The sequence below is a fragment of the Gallinula chloropus genome (genome assembly GCF_964237585.1).
Source record: "Gallinula chloropus genome assembly, chromosome: 4".
NCBI classification, from domain to species: Eukaryota; Metazoa; Chordata; class Aves; order Gruiformes; family Rallidae; genus Gallinula; species Gallinula chloropus.
In genome coordinates, this window is record NC_140088.1 from 5,031,252 (window position 1) to 5,050,359 (window position 19,108).

Genomic DNA, 19,108 nt, shown 5'->3' on the forward strand with positions numbered 1-19,108 from the left:
CAGCCTGTGAGGTCATGTGAATTCCTTGGCTCCAATCAAGCACCTGAATTCTTTGGAAACCACAGGAATCCAGCACAGAAAAGGTAACTATCCCAGCTAATTAGGAAGCCAGGCTACGGAAGGAAGGGGCATTGGGAGGCTGAGCAGGGTGAGCTCAGACACAGGTAGCAACTAGTGGCAGTCACTGTGAAGACCATCTCTACTCCCCCACCATCACAGCAACTCTCACATCTCCCTGGAAAGTCTCCCCAAGCTGCTGGGCCCTGGGCCCTTTGCAAGAACATTTGCTTTTCAGCTTAGTTTTGCCTATTTTTTTCCCCTCCCTCTCAAACCTATTTTGCAAGTTGAATGTAAATCTGACTAAGAACTTCCTGCTGGGCTAGGCCCTTTACAGTCATTCAGACTCAGAAATATAGCTACCTGGTAGTTTAGGCAAAAGAGTAGGCTATAGAGAAGCCCCCCCCAAAACAAGGAGCCATTTCATTAATGAATTCCCCTCACCATGAGTCAAAGCCCCATTATGTCTGCAGGCACCAAGCAAGAGAGATCCAGCAGGCTCATTTCTGTCCCAGAAGGAGGTACACAGGAGGAGGGGAAGTCAGATCTGAGAAGCACCCCAAGTTGGCAACATGGGCAAAGCCCACAAACAGCACCAGATATGCCTGGCCCCCATCCTCTCCTGTACTTCAACCACAAGTCAGGCTCACTATTCTCTCCTTGCACAGATGCCCCTTCACAAACCAGCATAAGCCACCAATTCCACACTGAGAGTGGCCTTAGGACTCCCACATCAGAGGGCTTGTCAAGTCACCTTCAAAAGCATGTCAGAATTTGCAGCTGAGACTGTAGTTTATGAACAATGCACCTCTCACTTGTACTAGGGTATGAAGTGTCTGTCACTAAATGTATTCCTTTGCATAATTTAGAAGTCCCAGATAAATAAACTAGCTAGAATTTTAACTGCGACCAGATGACCATAAAAAGAGATGAAAACATAAAGCACATTCACTGATATCATTCTTAGTAAGCCTCCAGAACTCTGATGCTCTGCTGGCCTAAGGCTCTGTCCCTACAAAATACAGATTATTCCACAGGGAGGATGGTGGAAATAGCCAGAAGAACCTACTCATCATCAGCACTTCCTAAGTTTTACTCAGTAATCTTTAGGGGATAAACAAAACCAAAAAGCTTTGAAGTCAATATATTCCTGAAAAATTGTGTTTAAAAAAAGAGAACATTGGCTCAGGCAAACTAACAATTACTCTGTACTTCCAGCACAAATCAAGCAACAATAGCTGAAAGCTTTGTTACATGCCTCTGGGTACATGCCCTTCACATCTCCTTCACAGGAAGCTCTACTTTTCCACATGGGAAGTGAAACAGAAGTTACACCATGCTGAATCAATAATCCCTTCTCTGTAGCACTGAAGCCTCAAATTCCACTCTAGATTATGCCATGACAAGTGTAGCTCTGCCAAGGAAAAGCAGGCCTAAGGAAGTATTACTCAAACATCACAAGTGTGTGTTACACCATGCCAGTTCCTTTTAAAGGTCATTACATCTTAAAGATTCTTGATAGCACTTCTTTTCTGCTAGAGGTCACCAACTTTACTGAAACAGTCAGGTTCCTCATCTACTTGGAATGTCCACAGCTTAACACCAGAGGTGAACACTACTTTTCAGACAGACTAAGAAAAAGGTTAAGAGAAAATTAAGAGAACAACCCAAATGAGGTCACTGTGACTACACTTCAGAGACTGCCTACCTTCAGAAAGCAAACTCAAAACTTGGAAGTCACCATAGTGCACCACAAGCTCTAGCAGAGGTCCTGAAAGCAGATTCCTTTCATCTGCTGCTGGGTTTCCCTTGAAATTACTTCAATACCACCTGTGACTTCAGGCCCTGATCTCACCTCCCAAATTCTCTGCTACAAATTGCTTCCACTCTTAAGCATAACGTTTGGGTTGGGCTGTTTCTTCTTAGGCAAAGAATAAAATCCAAAAGCTTCCACTCCAAAAGGTTAAAGCATTCCCTCCCTTTGGACACAGCTAAAGTTTTCATATTTAAACCAAAGCATTACACCGTCAAGGCAATAAAAGGATCTCTCCCAGCACCTCACTTACACTGTTAATTGGAATGCAAAAAAGCTACACAGGCAGCCAAAATCAGCAGCTTCAGGTTCCTCACCTTCCACCCACCAAATTCGTACGGGGAAAGCCCAAATCTCTAAAGCTAAAGACCACTAGTGCCATCTGGAGGCCACACAACACAGACCACCTGAAGCTTTTAGTCAACCTCTGCTCACAACTAAGTTTTGTCCTCCAAAGAGTTTGCTGGCGCTTGCTGCACAAACCAACCAGCTCTACAGCCACAGAAGGGAATAGCTTAAGAGTACTTAAAGATGCTGCTTGCAAAGCATTCAACTACGAATCTTGCTGCAAACCTTTAGCTGGAGCAAACACTACAGCTGGAGCTGCTCAGTGGGCAGTTGAAGTTCAGGAACATAAGTGGAGTTTCCCCTCCAGAATAAGGGCTGTCCTTGGACCAGAAATAACATCTCCTTATTCCCTCTACACTGGTCCCATAGCTGTACTGGTACAGCTGACCCTATCACAGTGTTCATATACTATCACACACACACATGTATCATAGAATCATAGAATGGTCTGGGTTGGAAGGGACCCCAAGGATCACAGAGCTCCAACCCCCCTGCCACAGGCAGGGACACCAACCTCCAGGCCTGGAGCTACACAAGGCTGCCCAAGGCCCCATCCAACTTGGCCTTGAACACCGCCAGGGATGGGGCATCCGCCACCTCTCTGGGCAGCCTGTTCCAGCCCCTCACCACTGTCTCTTCCCCCTAATATCTAATGTAAACCTTCCCTCCTTTAGTTTTAATCCATTCCCCCTTGTCCTGCTATTATCTACCCTCTTAAAAAGTTGATTCCCCTCCTGTTTGTATGTTCCCTTCAGGCACTGGAAGGCTGCAATGAGGTCGCCCCTCAGCCCTTCTCCAGGCTGAACAAGCCCAACTCCCAGCAATCCACTCATATTTACAATCAGTGATCTTGTTTCCCCTCCTCACTTTCCAATACCTTGTCAGTTGCTAATATTGCACATTAATTGCCAATTCCCAATACAGGAATCTCACGTGTCAGACATATTTAAGACTCTTTCTGAAGTGAATATAGTTGTGAAGCTTTCCACTGAAGAGATGAGCTACACCTTCCTGCCCCCTTTAGGGAAACAATCTGTTCACATTATCTTTGCAGGCAGAAGCACATCACAACACACCTGAAGGAAGTTATTTCTTGTGGGATCATTATTAATATATCCCTTTGGATTCAGTATCTGCTTTGGATAAGTAAGTTGGATTCAGTATCTGCCTAAATCAGAGTCATGCAGGCTTAAACCCTACAGAATTTTTTTTTCTGGGTACATCAGGTGTGCTTATGAGACAGATTCAGCATTGCTTAAAACTGTTGCAGAAGACAGTCCTATGATACAGTCTCCTCTAACACCACTACAGTTAAGTTTTTGGCCTGTTGGAAATTCAGAGTGGTCATTATTTCAAGTGTATTAGTTACTATAGACAGGTACTTCTCTACCATAAATACCTGTTTCTCTTAATCATGGACTTTTAGCTAAGTGTTCCTCCTAGGAATCTTATATAACTTGCATGACAAAAGCAAATCTTGTCAGGTAAGACCTATGAATTAGTCTAAACCCACTTACTTGATACTGTAGAAAATACAAACACTAACCTAAAGTTTAGAAGAGCAATTGAAGTATTAAAACAAGAGCCAATAAAGCCAACAGGTCTCCAACTGCTTTTGTCTTTAGGATTAAACAAAAAAAAGAAAGTTTAGACTCCCTCCACCTTGGAGTATGGAGAAGGGGCAGAAAGGCACCAAGAGTTCAAAGAGGTTTCCAGAAGAAGCCACCCTTGAGAATGAACACATCAATGATGGTGTGTGTGTGGCCATTCAACCTTTAAGAGTTGAAAGCTCACTTCATTTGTTACATATATAACAAGGTGCCCCCCTTAAGACCCTATAAACTATATAAAGGAAACTGATGGGACACAACGTGATGAAGTGTCATACATTGAAACTCTGCAGAACCCCTTTAACTGGCACTTCCCTCATTTGCTATCATGTCAGGAGGACAGAGGTAAGCCAAGACATCTCTGGATCACCAATGACAGGTACACTAAGAAAGAAGCAGCCTCTCCTACCTGGCCAATCCTTCCTCATAGAGATAGATGACAAGTGGGTCGTAGGACGTAACCAGAACGTAGAGGCGCACGTCAAATTTGAAATCTGAAATACAGTTGTGAAGAGTCAGTCATGGCAAATATCTTTCAGACATACCCAGAGGAGGAATTTCAACAGACCCTGAGAGCAATAAACCATTATCTACTGCTGACATAGGTGCCTGAAGGTTTCCTAGTTGAAAAGCTTCCAGATTTTAAGGAACTATCTAGTTCCATTTTTCTAGTACTAGAGGGACACAGACCAGGCAGTTATTCCAGTACATTGCTGCAAAGGTTGCAGAGATGCTCAGGTGTGAGGTTGGGGGAAGAGAGAAAAGCAATTCCTAAGCACACTCACCATCTATGAGCAGTGGGTTGCTGATGTAACGAGAAACCAGGATGTTGTCTTCCAGGACAATCTGGTTTGGCTACAGAAAACCAGAAAATGCCAGAGTGAAAAAGACAGGAGACCTAAGGAATAAGATTATTACATCAAACCCACCATTTTTTCCCAGCCTTTCCCTCCTAAAGCCACTCTGTACCAACAGCTATGTCTGGGGAGGGAGGAGACAAAAACAAAATGAAAACACACTACTGTCATCACAACATACTTAAGGCAATTAGATCCTAACCAGAACGCCTGGAAATGATTACATTACCAAAAGCACTACCCACTGAATCTTCCAGTTCAGTGCTCCTTGAAGTAGAACACAGATTTAACATCCACATAACAATGATGTAAGACAGGCAGGAAAAAAACACATCTAAGCAGCAACTGTCACTCTGATCCTCAAGTGTTTAACCAAACACATGGAGGAGGGGTTTAGAAGACACTGCAAGGAGTAGCTAACTACAGTTGGTGTGAGTCACAAGTGAAGAAAATTACTCCTCAACTTGTGATCTTATAACTCAATCCTGGGCTGGTACCCAATTTTTTTGCCTACATGGGTAAATACCTTCTACTTGATGTTCAGCTCACAGCAGGGGCTATTGTACCAGGAAGATGCTACCCTTAAACCTTAGAACAGAAAGCTCTGTCCATGACACATAGATATTGCAAAGCCATGGGGTCTGTTGAAAAAGCTTTTGCTTTTTGCTGCATGCAAGCTTCTCCTGTAACCAGTTTTAGCTGCTCACACAAAGAGTTGTTCTTGCAAAACATGTTTTGCCTTCAGTTTGCAAGAAAGCCAAGAGAACCCCAGCATCCTGCCTGTATTCAGTTTTGGATGTGTTCAGCCACAGCGCCAGCAGGAAGCCTCAGCACACAGAGTGCACAGGCACAACCTGAGGGAACAAGCTTAACGCCCCTCAGCACGTAACAGAAAAGTGACAGCCTGTTTTATTATGGAACAGAGAAATTCAAAGGTTTGTTGATGGTTTTAAAGCACTTATGTGATGGGATTCTAGAAAACACTCCCTTAATGGCATCACACTGAAGAAACTGAAGTCTTTGGGCCAAGCTAGCTGAAGTATTTCTGGAACAGATATACACAAAGGGAGATTGGTCCCAGAAGGGTCTTTTCCCCAGTTCATGGCCAACTGCCATATAAGCCTCAGCTTGTTCCTCTCCTTCAAGCAAAGAAAAAGCTGAGTGCACCTCTGGAAATACTTACCTCATACACTTGGCAAATTGCTCCCTTATTTTATGGGACATGATCCAAGCAGAGAACAGATGAGGCAGCATGACCCCTTCAGTGCAGGGGAGACTAAAGGGGTTTGAGTGAGTGAAAACAAAGTGACTCACCAGTCAGTTTTGCTGCTGAGAATATTTATTGGAATCCCCTCACGCGTTTGGCTCCTGCCCTGCTGTGTTTGTCACCTATGACAACCTAACTCCCTGCAAAGCCCAAAAAGGGCAAAAGAGACTATAACTAACACATTTAATTCAAAGAACTGTTCCCATCACACCTCAGTAAGGGCACACTGGCATTTAGATAACACAGCTCTGCGATCGCTACGCATCCTACTGTACCACCTAAAGTTTCATTTTAACTGATCTTTTCTGGAGGAAAGACAGAGACAAGAGACAAGAGGGCTATTTGAGGACTGTTTAAGTCATCCAGGGTGTCCTGGGTGACTCTGACCAGGCTGGAGTTAACCTCCCCAAGCAGCCAGCACAGGTGTCTGAGTTAGGCTGGGCTGCTTCCACACCACCTGACATGGCTGGTCAGGGAGGGGCACTCCCCAACCTAATAAGGAATTCGCTCCTAATAAGCCAAGACTTGAAAGTACATTGCAAGATAAGCACAGTATACAAAGGAATAATAGATTGCTTTTGGTTCTGCAGCACAGCCTGGGGCAGGCTTCACCAGCTGCTAAGTACTGCTGAGCTGCTCACCAATGGGTATGGTGAAATCCAGAGCAGGGCCAGTGTCTGGCTACATGTTTCCATGCCCCTTGCCTGGAAGCCAGCATAGTTTTCCAGATAGTGTTACTGAAGAGTAGTCCTTTGGCTGAACACTTACATTGTTTATCAGGTAGACACCTCGACCCCTGGAAGAGGCCACGGGCTTCACTATCCATGGGCCCCTGTCCTTAGAATAGGTATCTGGTTAAGAGAAAACAGCACAAGTCTGAAACATCTTTCATTTTTCTTACAGATAAGCAAGAATCAAGAATGTTGCTTCAGTAAAAGCTTCAGAGAACTCATGAGGAGGTCAAAGTCTACCTTCTGATGTCCTATTTTACCCCTTGGGATTCACTGCAATTCTTACAGCCACTCCCTGAAGCCCCTCCTGCTGCTCAGAGAGACTCACTGCTGTGCCCTATGCCTCCTTTTGGCAGGTCTCTCTCTTCAGTACTCCAGATATCAGTCAGGCATATGGTGAAGCTGATGATCAACAACACTGAGCACACAAGAGAGCTCAGTTATGGAGCCTTAAGCTCATGTCATCTTCTTGAGGACTTACACAGGCATAGAGTGAAAAGCAGAGAACTTATATAAGGAAATCATGTGGGTCTTCTCCACTGGCTGTCCAGCTTCCTCTAATTTTTTTGTCTTAATCATTGGTACGATTAACAGGCTGGGATATTAAAACTAATCCCTTCCCCTCCCCACCAATGATTTTGCTTTAGGTTGGGCATCATCAGCCATCCACTTACTGCAGAAGTCCTGGTACTCTGTGGGGAGGATAAAAGTCTGGGGTAAGATATGGAATGTCTTGAATCCATGGGCCAGCTGCATACGACTGACGTTCTTGTACAGTCTGTCCTTTCGTGTCAGTTCATATGACCTGAAATCCCAAAATAAGAGACAGTACCTATTTTTTCCCCACGTTAAAAAACCCCCACAGTGCAGCAACCCTTCGTCCTAGTTCCTAAAGCATCTTTAGCCCTGTCAGATGTCTAAATCCTAACCCACAATGAGTCTTCAGTTTTACTGTCTGTCCTACAGCCATATCTATACCCATCCTCATTTGTAGCACCTCTTGCAATTCCCAAGACAAACTGAAGCACAGCAAACTCTTATAACAGTGTTTGCAAACTTCCACAGGTACACCTGACTATCTCTGTAACTAAGAACCCAAGGCCCCAAATACTTTACACCACCAAATAAAGCAAATGAAAATTACAAATCCAGTACCTGCTCTACAGACAAGCAATTCAACTCAAGATCTCCCCAAAACCCCATTTAGAATGAAGACAGCACAGGACACAGGCTGCCTGCACTGGGACTTTGCAGTACAATGTACACTGTATTTTTTCAGTGCTATCCATGCTCAGATTTTTGTAAGCCATCACAAAGACACTTGGTGAAGCCTGCCAGCAGGACCTTACCTTGGGAAATGGTTGACTTTCTGAATATCTGTAAGAGAACGCAGCAAGTAGGGCTTCAAGTGGGATCCTGTCCACATGAGATTGTAATTGTTGCTATTAGGGTGTACCTAGAAAGCAGCATAAAAATGCCACACAAAAACATAGAACTAAATGAAAAGCACCAGCACTTGTCCTACACACTGGGATCTTACGTCTATGAGATCAAAACAACTCTAGTTTAAGATAAATCTCCTCTCCCCATCTCTAGTATCAGGGCAACTCTTGTCCTGAACCACTGTAGTGGCACTAGGAAATAACAGTGTCATTTTTCTAAACAAACTCTGGGTTTTGATCTTTTTATAGGCTGTTTAAACCCAATTTGTAAAGTGTATTTAGACTTCTTCAGAAAATTTATGAGACCAATCCCTTAACTTGGTGTTATCCAGAGGAAAATCCAGTACACAATCTCAAACTGTCATTAGCTGCATATAGGACATTGTTTAGAGCAAGAGAGGTGCTAGAAATGTGAAACACTACAGTTGAGCTTATAAAGGCTGAGAGAGTAAATCCTTCAGATCCTCCTATGGGTGTGGGTGTGAGATGACACTTTAAAAGCCAGAAGAGAAAAAAAAACATGACTCAACTTCAGTTTCCCCTAATTTTGCAGGTTTAAGGCCTCAGAGAGCAAAATCATGACATATTTCCTGCCTGACTAGCAGAGTATGTCAAAAAGAACGTCAAGGGGATGCACAGCAACTTCCTGGTTCTAACCCTGCAGAGTAAAAAAAACCAAACCACCAAGTAAAGCAAAGAGAAACCTAACAAGGACCATTGCACTCACCTCATGGAATCCATGAGCAGTCAGGATGCTTCGAACCAGGCGGCTGTCTGTCCGCACAATCTTATAGGACAAGTGGTAGCGCTCTGGTAAGAGGGGAAGAGACAGGATTAGGATCAGTCTGCACACAGAAGAATGAACCAGAGGGACTTACAATGGTGAAGGAGGGAGAAGAGCACCACAGGACTCAACACAGTACAGCTGCCCTTAATCCACAGCAGAGCACCCATACAGTTAGCAGCACAAAGCGGGGAAAGGGTGAGAGGAAATCTCTGTCCATCTCCTGGGGCATTAACTCTAATGATGGCATTGAGCTGACATCAATCCTTATGTATGACATTGCTGCATCCCTACCATATCAAAATAAAATACAGGATGCCCTAAAAAACACCCAAGTGTTTGGTTGGGGTTTTGTTATGTGTTTTTTTTCAAACAGCTTTTTATATAGACTGTTTATAACACTCCAAACATGACTTCAGATCTTTCTTCTTTACTCAAGATTGGCATCTCTGGCTAAAAATGCCATATTGACACAGCTAGCTTATATGATCACTTTCTAGATCTTGAAAACCTGAAATAAAACACTGAATTATTGCTCATATGGCATTCTGGAGTCCTGTGTCCAGGTCTGGGTCCTGCAATACAAGAAAGATGTGGAACTGTTGGAGAGGGTTCAGAGGAGCCACAAAGATGATCAGAGGGCTGGAGCACCTGCCCTACAAAGAGAGGCTGGGGGAGCTGGGCTGGTTCAGCCTGGAGAAGAGAAGGCTGCGGGGGGACCTCATTGCAGCCTCCCAGTACCTGAAGGGAACATACAAACAGGAGGGGAATCAACCTTTTAAAAGGATAGACACTGGCAGGACAAGGGGGAATGGATTAAAACTACAGGAAGGAAGGGTTAGATTAGGTATTAGGGGGAAGTTCTTTACAGAGAGAGTGGTGAGGGGCTGGAACAGGCTGCCCAGAGAGGTGGTGGATGCCCCATCCCTGGAGCTGTTCAAGGCCAGGTTGGATGGGGCCCTGGGCAATCTTTTGTAGCTCCAGGCCTGGAGGTTGGTGTCCCTGCCTGTGGCAGGGGGTTAGAGCTCTGTGATCCTTGGGGTCCCTTCCAACCCATGCCATTCTGTGATTCTATTATTCACCCATAGTGATCTACTAATAACTAACTGTGAAAAAAACAGTAGGAAATAAAGTAAATAGGACAAGGAAAGAAAAAAAAAAATCACTAACCACATAGAAAGTAATAAAACCAAAAGCAGTAAGCAGCACTGAAAGCATGAGCTAAAGAAAGCAAACAGCAAGATTAGAGGACTCTCATACAAAAGGATGTGGCAATCCACAGAAGAATTCAAAGAAAGTACAGGCAGAAAGCGTAATTTCTGGAATATAGAGTCACCTGGAAAAGATACTTTACAAATTGGTTCAAACAGAATATAGAAAGTTAAAGATTAGACTGAACCTCAGGCAACATATTCTACCAATAAAAATAAGTCTAAAGAAAAGAGTAAAATGGATCATAATCTGTGACTGGACAAAACTCAAGGAAATTTAACAAGTTTCCCTATTCAGCAGGAGACCTGCTAAACCATGAAAAACCTCTAACTCCTCACAAAAAGCAGAGGAGACCCCATGCTCCAGTTAGGATACAAATCAGAGTTACCATTGGCTTCTGTCACCATTTAAGTACTTCTTTAACTCACAAGAAAAGGATCAGAACAAATCACCCTCTCCACCCCTTACCCCAGTGAGCCAGAAGCATTTCTGCTTGGATAGGGTATTAGAAATGAGGGCACCAATTACCTGAGAAAGGGAGAAGCAAGAAACAAGTGTCAGCATCTTCCCAAAAAGAAGCTGAGTAGATTTTAGCTTTTCTCCAACTCAGCACATCCAGAATGAGCTCCCAGCCATACACACCCGGAATTCTCACAATCCAGTGACTGTAACAACTCTGCCTCTTATTTAGAGGCTCTCCCTTGTTTGACACTAGACAGGTTTGAATTCCCAACTGCTGCCAGAGCAGCAATCCTTTTACTTATGGCCTTATTCACAGTTGTAAGGCTGTAGACAGAGAGATTTGTTACTACAGCTTCCTACTGCTCTTACCACTGTGGGGCTGGCTGCTTTGTTTCCCAGGGAAACCCTCTCAAACCTCACTGCAACGATTGCTTTTAAGTTCTTATGACCAGAATATAAATTCCCTCCTCTGTAGCTAAGTTCTGGCATAGCCTCCAAGTTCAATTTGCAAGCAAACAGTTCCAACTCAAAACACATCAGGACCCAACAGAGAGACAAATAACAGAGATCTGTCACAGCCCAGAGACCAAGTGTTTCTGGACATCTCAGTGCACAGAGACAAGAAGAGATTGTCATTTCCTTCCTACCAGGTCCTCTACCCACCCCAGAGAGGAGGGAACACACAGGTGAGAGGCTTCCACCTCCTCTCTTCAGGCCAAAAAGCTGGCCACAGCTGCACTCACCTCCAATCAGGCGGAGGTAGCTGTCGTTGCTCAGAATGGCTTCAGCATGAAACACCAAGACAGGGATCCGCCTGCAGCCGCCACCCGTCCACCTGATGCAGGGATGATCCCTGAAACAGCAAGGCAGAGGGTGTGAGTGGCTGCTGAGCCTCACACACACACACACACACACAGCAGTTCCCCTCTGTATGTGCCCATGCTTGCCCACCCAAGCCTGTGGGCAGGACACAAGCAGACACACTGTGGGGAAAAGAGCAGCAGATTGGTGAGGATTGTGAACGCGCTGGAGTGACTTGCAGCTAGGGTGTGAAAACACACACACCCCCCACTCTAACTGCTGCCCAGCCTTCTGCATTTGACAAATAGAACATGTGTGTTCAGGTAACACAACCTAACTCCCTGAAAACCAGGTGCAGTGATCCACCAGCAAGGCCCGAGCTCCACGGTGCCTGCCTCACTCACCCTGCCTCTGCCCTGAAGCTGCTTCAGGGATCCCTTGGTGGGTGAGGTAACAAAAGTAAATTCACTCTTTGCATTGCAGCTGTGGTTTTGTGATTGTGCCTGTGCCCTGCCTGTGCTGACTCACAGGCACTCTAGGCACCCTTCGTACTCAGCTATAAAGGGAATCTTCCAGACCATCCTCTTTTTGGGTTGGTCTTGCCAGTCTCAGTCAGAGCTCCCTTTAATTTGTATTTATGTTACAGAGTGTAATTTGAGAGAAACACCATGAATTTTCACAGCTACAGTTCTCTAGATTTATAGCTGATTTGTAATTCAGAAGAAACCATAATCACTGGTCCCACTCAGCTAGACCTTACCATGCAGGTCCCAGTCTCAAATTTAAGAGCTGGACTCTGAAGTGCACAAAAAGCCACTCATGCAGAGTGTAAGAGACTAGAACAGCCTTGGCTCAACACAACAGATAAACTTGTGTCTTCTTCCTTTCTAATTTCTGCCAGATGCAGGGGAATGCAAGCCCAGGATTCAATAACCATGTCCCCAGCCAGCCACTCAGGGTTCTGAGTGAGTTGTGTCCAAAACAACAAGAGTGCATGAGTAAATTTCACCTTCTCAGAGGAATTAAGGACACAAGAAGAAAATCCATTATACAAAATCCTAAGATCACAGAAAATGTGTCTGTCAACCTCCCTAAGCAAGTAAAACTGGTTATTATTCACTGCACCAGGAAATGGAACCATCAGAAAGTTCAGAGAAAGCAGAGACTGAGGGGTTGGAGAGACACATCTCTGCACAGACAACAGGAAATATAAAGACTGGCAGAGATACACAGAAGCATTTGTCTACAGAATGTGCAAGATCACTGGCTGCCAAAATTGTGGAGAAACTTCAGAAAACAAAGTACTTCCCACACTTAGAGTAACAGAGGTAAAACAGCAACTTCCTGATGCTAAGACAAGCAGTACTCTGAAGTGGAGCCTTATTCCTATTAACCAAGTTATTGCCATCACCACCCAAATTAACTTCACACGACTCACAACTGCTTCTACCACCTCTGAAGGAAAAAAAAAATCAACTACTTGAGTGTAATGAGCTGGAAGAGACATGAGAAGCTTCTGGAATTTATGCTGCAGGCCAGAGCCTTATATAAGTGGGAAATAAGCTGAGGCAACAGAAGGGGAGTTTATGTTAAGCCTGTCCTGAGGATTTGCAGTGAGGTTCAATCCTCCAGGTGACAGTCATTCATTCCAAGTGTGATCCTTGGTCACTGGGTGCAGACACCCTGTTACAGTTCTGGACACCACCACCCACGAGGGTCTAAGTTGTCTGAGCCAACAACTTCACATGAAGTGACTTTATCCTGAGTGCCCCAAGTCGCTGACTCCAGTTTGCAACTGGGCACTCAGTCACCACATGCACCCAGAAGAAAACAAACAGGGCATAGTAAAGTCACTCCAGGTGAAACAGAAAAGGATGCCTCCTCTGGGAAAGGGTAAGCAACCGACTCCTTCACAGGCAAAGGTAAAACAAGTTACTACACAAAGATGGAACATAAGTAATAACAACTCCAGGCCTTGAGTCCTGACAAGACAGGTTTTAAAAAACCACCAAAAAACACTGCAGATCAGTCTACTGCACAGTAGATTTCCATTCTCTGCAGCCAAGCAAAAACAAAACCAAAAGATAAACAAGAAGAAAGGACATCAGTTTCCTTCATTGTCTAAAACATCAGCAAGAAAGTTTCCAGTTTGGGAACATGACAGGAAGAGTTTGCTGAAACTAGGGGCTTCAGTCAAAAGAGAGCTGCACCTCCAACCCTGATGAGTATGGTGGTGTTGTAGCCTACAAATGAGGGTTGAGGTCCAAACCAACGATCATCTGCTTTATAGGCAGGAGGAGGGTAAGGAATGCAACTGTCTTCCCCGATTAGTACAAAGCCTGCAGGAAGCACAAGGACACACAAACAGTTAAGAGGGTTTTTTTCCTACTTACTCCAGCCCATCTACACCACCTTCCTCCTCCTCTTCTTCCCCTGAGGATGAGCCAGTTTCCTCCAGATCTCGAGCCATCCCAACTGGCATTTCCTCTAGGAGTTCTCATACAGCCCAGTCCCAGCAGCCTCTCAGACTCCTTCCTGCAGGTTCAAGGGATCTCCCAAGAGCAGTTACCTGCAACGAGGATTAAAAGAACGAACAGCAGGACAACAAGAGCAACGCCAATGCATTTTTCTCCCAGGACAACCAAGAGGGCTTGTTTCCAGGCTGTAAAATCACCTCCCAGCCAGGGGAAGCGTCCGGGAGAAGCATCGCCTCCCAGCAGATCATTCCCCACCTGCCCTGAGAGTCACCCAGCCGACTGATTCCCGCTGAAGCGCGTCCCTGCCCTGCCCAGCCTCCGGCCACAGAACCGCAGCGGGCTGGCCAGGCCCGGCCCAGCCCAGCGGGAAACGCCTGCTTCTCCCCGGCCGCCCGGGGCCAGCCGGACACCGTCACGTCTGCACCCGCCCGGTAACAACCGCCGGTCCGGCCGCGCCCGCAGTAGCGGCTACGGCCCAGCCCGCCCCGCAGGGACCCGGCCCAGCGGCCTGCGGCGGCCCCAGAAGCAGCGAGAGCGGCGGGGAGCGCCCGAGGGGCCGCGGTTCCCGCGCAAAACCACCCTCCCTCCAAGAGAGGAGCTCCCCATACCTGCTCCCGCATCACCCCAGCCGGCGAGACGGGCAAGGGCCGGGCAGACGCGGCGGCCCCGCAGCCGCGGCCCCTCCCGCCGCTTCCCCGTTACTACAACAACCGGCGATCACCCCGCCCGCCCCAACGCGCATGCGCGGCAGCCCCAACACCACCACCACCCCCAACCTTTATACCCCGATGGGACCAAAGGGGCGGGACCCTCCCCTAGGCGGCGAGGCGCTCGATTGGCGGTAGGCGTGCTTACGTCAGCGTGGTGCGTGGATGGAGCGGCGCGCCCGCGGCCAATGGGAGGGGCTGGGCGGCGGCGTGCGCTGCGGGAGCGGGCCGGCTGCGGGCGGGGGGAGCTCGGCTGGGACCGCGGGGCCGGTGGCCGGGGCTGGGTCCGGGTCCGGGTCCGTGCGGGCCGGCAGGATGAGCCGGTTCCTGAACGTGTTGCGGAGCTGGCTGGTGATGGTGTCCGTCATCGCCGCCGGGAACACCCTGCAGAGCTTCCGCGACCACAGCTTCCTCTCGGAGAAGCTGTACACCGCCAGCCCCGGCCTCGGTAAGGGCCGCGCCGGCCTCCCCCGGTCCTGCAAGTGGCCCTTCCAGCCGCAGCTTCCCCCTCCCCCCCGCCCCCATCCCCGGGACCCCCCGTCTCAGCGGCTGCGTTCAGCCCCCGGGCGCCGCCTGCTGCTTCCCCGCCCGGTGGGGCCGGGGGGGGGGGGGGGGGGGAGGTGGCTGTGCGGGGTCTCCATGTGCTCCCCCCTTTCTCTGTGCAGTGAACGGGCTCCAGGCTCGGACCTTCGGCGTCTGGACGCTGCTGTCATCAGTGATCCGCTGTCTCTGCGCCATCGACATCCGCAACAGGACGTACGTAAAGGAGCACCCGAGGGATCCGCCGGTTTGCTCGCTAGCGGCAGCCTGAGGAGGAGGAGGAGGAGGAGGGGGATCAAAAGCTCTTCCTGAACTCTCTATAGGGTTGAAAGTGTTCCCCCCAAAAATCCTTCAGTGGCAGCGTGGGGTGTGTGTGTGTTAACTGCTGCTCCCTCCTGCCCCGGCAGGGAGAGCCTGTCCCCGCATGGGAATTCAGTTTCTTAGCTCGGGCAGAGAGGCTGGTGGGTCTGAGGAGTTTGTGTACCGTCAATTTCCAAGCCCCACCTTGGAAAGCATCTTCTGGTGCGGGGCTGCCCGGATGACTGAGTTGTTGCTGAGTCTGTGGCCTGACTGATGCTTCTGTGGCACTTCTGTGACAGCTCAGCTAAAGGCTGTGGCAGGTTGAGAAGCCCCTTGCAGTGGTCTTAACCCAGTGCAGTCCTTCACACTGCCTGGATGCCTATCTATGTAATATGAGCTGGGGAGCTGCTTTGGCAGGGGGGTTGGACCCCATGATCTCTCCAGGTCCCTTCCAACCCCTGGGATTCTGTGATTCTGCCTGGGGCAGCCTGGTGCTGTGGTGGGAGGCAGGCTGTTTGTTTCCCCCTGTGGTAGCAGAGGTATCTCCAAGAGGGACTTCCAAGCAGGGTTACTGAGTCTGTGCCAGAATCTGTGTTGGAGGTTGCAAGATCTCACTCTTTTGGCACCAGCTCCCCCAGCCCCAGCAGCGTGTCCTTGGATTGCCTAAGCTTATCTGTGGTAGCGAGGTGCAGGGACTCAGTGGCCTGTTTTTTAGGGGCAGTGCCAGTTGCCACGAAGCCAGTTATTTCTTAGGCTTGTTTACCTTGCGTCTCATGGACCTGCTCCCTTTCCAGAGCTGTGGCCCCTAGAGGGTAGCAGAGCACAGGTAGGAACGTGTGTTGGGTGATGCAGCCTGGAGGCAGCCAAGTCCTGTCGCCCTAGTTCTTGCCCTCATCCCATTCTCGCCCTCTTTTTGTGTGTGCACACATGCTTCTCACTTCACCGATGCTTTACCCTTGCTCTCCCCTCTTCACGGGCCAGATAATGTCCTGTCCTCCCTGTTGCCCAGGGAGCTTTAGCACCTCTCTACAGTGAGCACAAACGAGGCAGCGTGTGGGTTTGCCACTGCCACTCGTCCATGCTGATGCCCGTGCTGTATGATATAACCTGCTGCTTTCTGCTTCCCAACAGCCTCTATCACATCACGCTCTTCACCTTCTTTTTGGCCCTTGTTCACTTCCTCTCTGAGGTCTTCATTTACCACACTGCAGCCCTGACAATTGGAGTTATGGCACCCCTCATGGTAGCAAGTAAGTAACTCTCCCTGGAGCTATGACACCTAAAAAAACCCCAAAACCTCTCCATGGGGCTGTGAGCTAAGGGCAGGGAGGGGATGGTGGGAGGGAGCTCCTCATCTCCTGTCCAGCACTTTCTACACAACTCATCCCATATCTCCATCACAGGTTTCTCTATTTTGGGGATGTTGATTGGGCTGCAGTACCTGGAGGTAGAAGCACTGTCACAAAACAAGAAGAAAAACTGAAGCTGAGGGCCCTGTGTGGGTCAGCATTGTCTCCTGTCTTCACTGCCAGGCATCCACTAAAGCTCAGCTGAACTTCCCTGGGACACCAGTCCCACTGGTGGATCGATGTTGGACTTTGTCACTCATTCATCATTACCAAGTGTTTTTTCTTGTCCAGTCAACATTTCAAGTGACTGTCAAAGACCAAGTCCCAGAGGAGTTTGTGTCAAAGCTTGCAGGGGCACTTGGGGACTGCCTCCCTGGAGGGCAGGAGGGAATGTCTCAGGCAGGCCCAGTGCACTAAGGACTTCTCTCCCAGCATAGCTGGGAGGAGGAGGTGTAGAGCTGCCCAGGATGCATATTTTGGACCAGAAAGAGAGAACGTGTGCTGCCCCTGGCACTGCTGTGTAACTTGCATGTGTGTGTTCCTTGGGGGGCGTTTCTAATAAATGGGAGAAGGTTACAGGGTGCTGTGTTTGTCTTTCTGCTACACAGTGGGTAGTAGAGAATGTAGGAACTCAGAGCAAATGGCAGTTTCTACTACATGTTGCAGGACAACAACATATGTATGTGATAGAACAGGCTGCCCAGAGAGGGAGTGGATGCCCCGTTCCTGGGGGTGTTCAAGGCCAGGTTGGATGGGGCCCTGGGCAACCTTTTGTAGCTCCAGGCCTGGAGGTTGGTGTCCCTGTGGCAGGGGGATTGGAGCTCTATGATCCTTGGGGTCCCTTCCAACCCAGACCAGTCTATGATTCTATGAAATCATTTCTCTTTACAGCAACCCCACCTTTCCCTGCCTCCTTCCCACAGAGTTCCAGGTCTGACCGCTCACATCACATGCCCAGGAAGAGAGAGCTTGTGCTGCTCTCACTTCCACAGCAAACTCTGCAGCTGTGAGCAAGGACAAGCTGCCTTTGCAGTGAGCTACATCTACAAAAGATGTAGAAAATAGGTAGTGGTTGCTTAGATTTAGATGAAATCCCCCCAAGGCAAGTGGGCGGTACACAGAAGGTGGGAAGGAGCCAGCAGGAACTCCTAGCTGGGAAGGTGGTTTACGTGCAGAAGAAGGAGAGGAAAAACACAGAAGCAAGGAAGAGAGCACAATGGTAGTGCTGGGTAGAAGGATGAATTTCCATTCTGCAAAACATTTCAGCTGATACAGATTGTTTCAGCCATTTAATGTGAATCTGTCAGGTTTCATTGTACATTTCAAATAGTTTTATTTTATATAAAACCTCTTGAAAAGGCTGGTTTAGACCCTTATCTTCAATCCCAAACGATCAAAGACAGCATTTGTATCTTTAAAATGTCCAAAAGAACATAGAATTTCACCCCAAAAACATTTTGTCAAAAATGATATGCCAGAGAGGACTTTTTACCCACTCCCCATGGCTGTGGTTTCTGTCCACCCCCAAAACTACATATGCAGAACTATATGATTTAAAGAGTATAAGGACACTTGATGTCTCCATGGGTGGAGGGATCAAGAATCTACATTAGTTTTCAGAAGATGAAACAGCAGCATACAGAGAGACAGTATCTGGCACAGATACTTGTAAGAGGGCTTCTGGTTAAAGTGCAAAACCTCCTCACTGGAGCAAGTCTGGGTTCCCGTCATACTCAACCCCTTCTCTATGGCTGTGAAGAGCAACACGGCCTTGGCTGGTTATCTCAGTATAATGCTTCACCAAAGGTTTTTATGTAGTGTTGGAACATGCAAGAGGCACTTTTCATCAAGGAGGAAGACACAGGCCTCAGGGAGCCCCTGGTTTGACTCCCATTGCTACTGTAGTGATGAGCTGGGCTGCGGCAGTAGCTTCAACACAAGCTGCAGCACTAGGCCTTGTCCCTCTCAGTTACTCCCAGTACACACAAACACTGAGTAACCTCAGTGAATTCTGAGCAGAGGTTTATCCACAGACTGAGAGTGCTGCACCTGTGACAGCCACGTAATAAAAGCGGAGCTGGCAGCAGCAAATGCTGCTCTGTGCTTGCTGATGACGCGCTGAGGCCTTCACCAGCGCCTCCGCAACACAGGCACCGAGGTAGATGAGCCAGCTGAAAGCTCTTCCAGGGCTGCTCACAAGGGCAAGCGTGGTCCAGCTCCAGCATTTCATGTCACAGCTTGCCTGTGAGAAGAGACACAGCCATGCCCAGGGTGACACCCTCGTGTGCTTAGGCTACCCTGGAACTACAGCTTTACTCAGTGCGTGTATTTTTGCTTTTCCAAGCGTTTGT

The 19,108-nt window shown here is 47.9% G+C and overlaps 2 protein-coding genes across 2 annotated transcripts in view; one reads left to right on the top strand and one right to left on the bottom strand.

Annotated features, from left to right (window-relative positions):
• TTLL5 (tubulin tyrosine ligase like 5) overlaps positions 1 to 13,866 on the bottom strand; it is a gene marked incomplete at its 5' end in the record, with an annotated part of 136,194 nt that extends 122,328 nt beyond the window's left edge. Inside the window, 8 exons of the mRNA XM_084263320.1 lie at positions 4,238 to 4,322; positions 4,614 to 4,683; positions 6,721 to 6,803; positions 7,358 to 7,488; positions 8,033 to 8,139; positions 8,853 to 8,935; positions 11,327 to 11,436; positions 13,778 to 13,866. Of these exons, the coding sequence (XP_084119446.1) occupies positions 4,238 to 4,322; positions 4,614 to 4,683; positions 6,721 to 6,803; positions 7,358 to 7,488; positions 8,033 to 8,139; positions 8,853 to 8,935; positions 11,327 to 11,436; positions 13,778 to 13,866 (758 nt within the window). The remainder of the gene's footprint in view (positions 1 to 4,237; positions 4,323 to 4,613; positions 4,684 to 6,720; positions 6,804 to 7,357; positions 7,489 to 8,032; positions 8,140 to 8,852; positions 8,936 to 11,326; positions 11,437 to 13,777) is intronic.
• A 948-nt stretch (positions 13,867 to 14,814) lies between these two features.
• Positions 14,815 to 17,333, top strand: ERG28 (ergosterol biosynthesis 28 homolog). Its single transcript, XM_084263641.1, has 4 exons — positions 14,815 to 15,016; positions 15,234 to 15,324; positions 16,540 to 16,658; positions 16,812 to 17,333. Exons 1-4 carry the CDS (start codon positions 14,884 to 14,886, stop codon positions 16,889 to 16,891), a joined length of 423 nt encoding a protein of 140 aa, XP_084119767.1. The 5' UTR covers positions 14,815 to 14,883; the 3' UTR covers positions 16,892 to 17,333.
• The last annotated feature ends 1,775 nt before the right edge of the window (positions 17,334 to 19,108 follow it).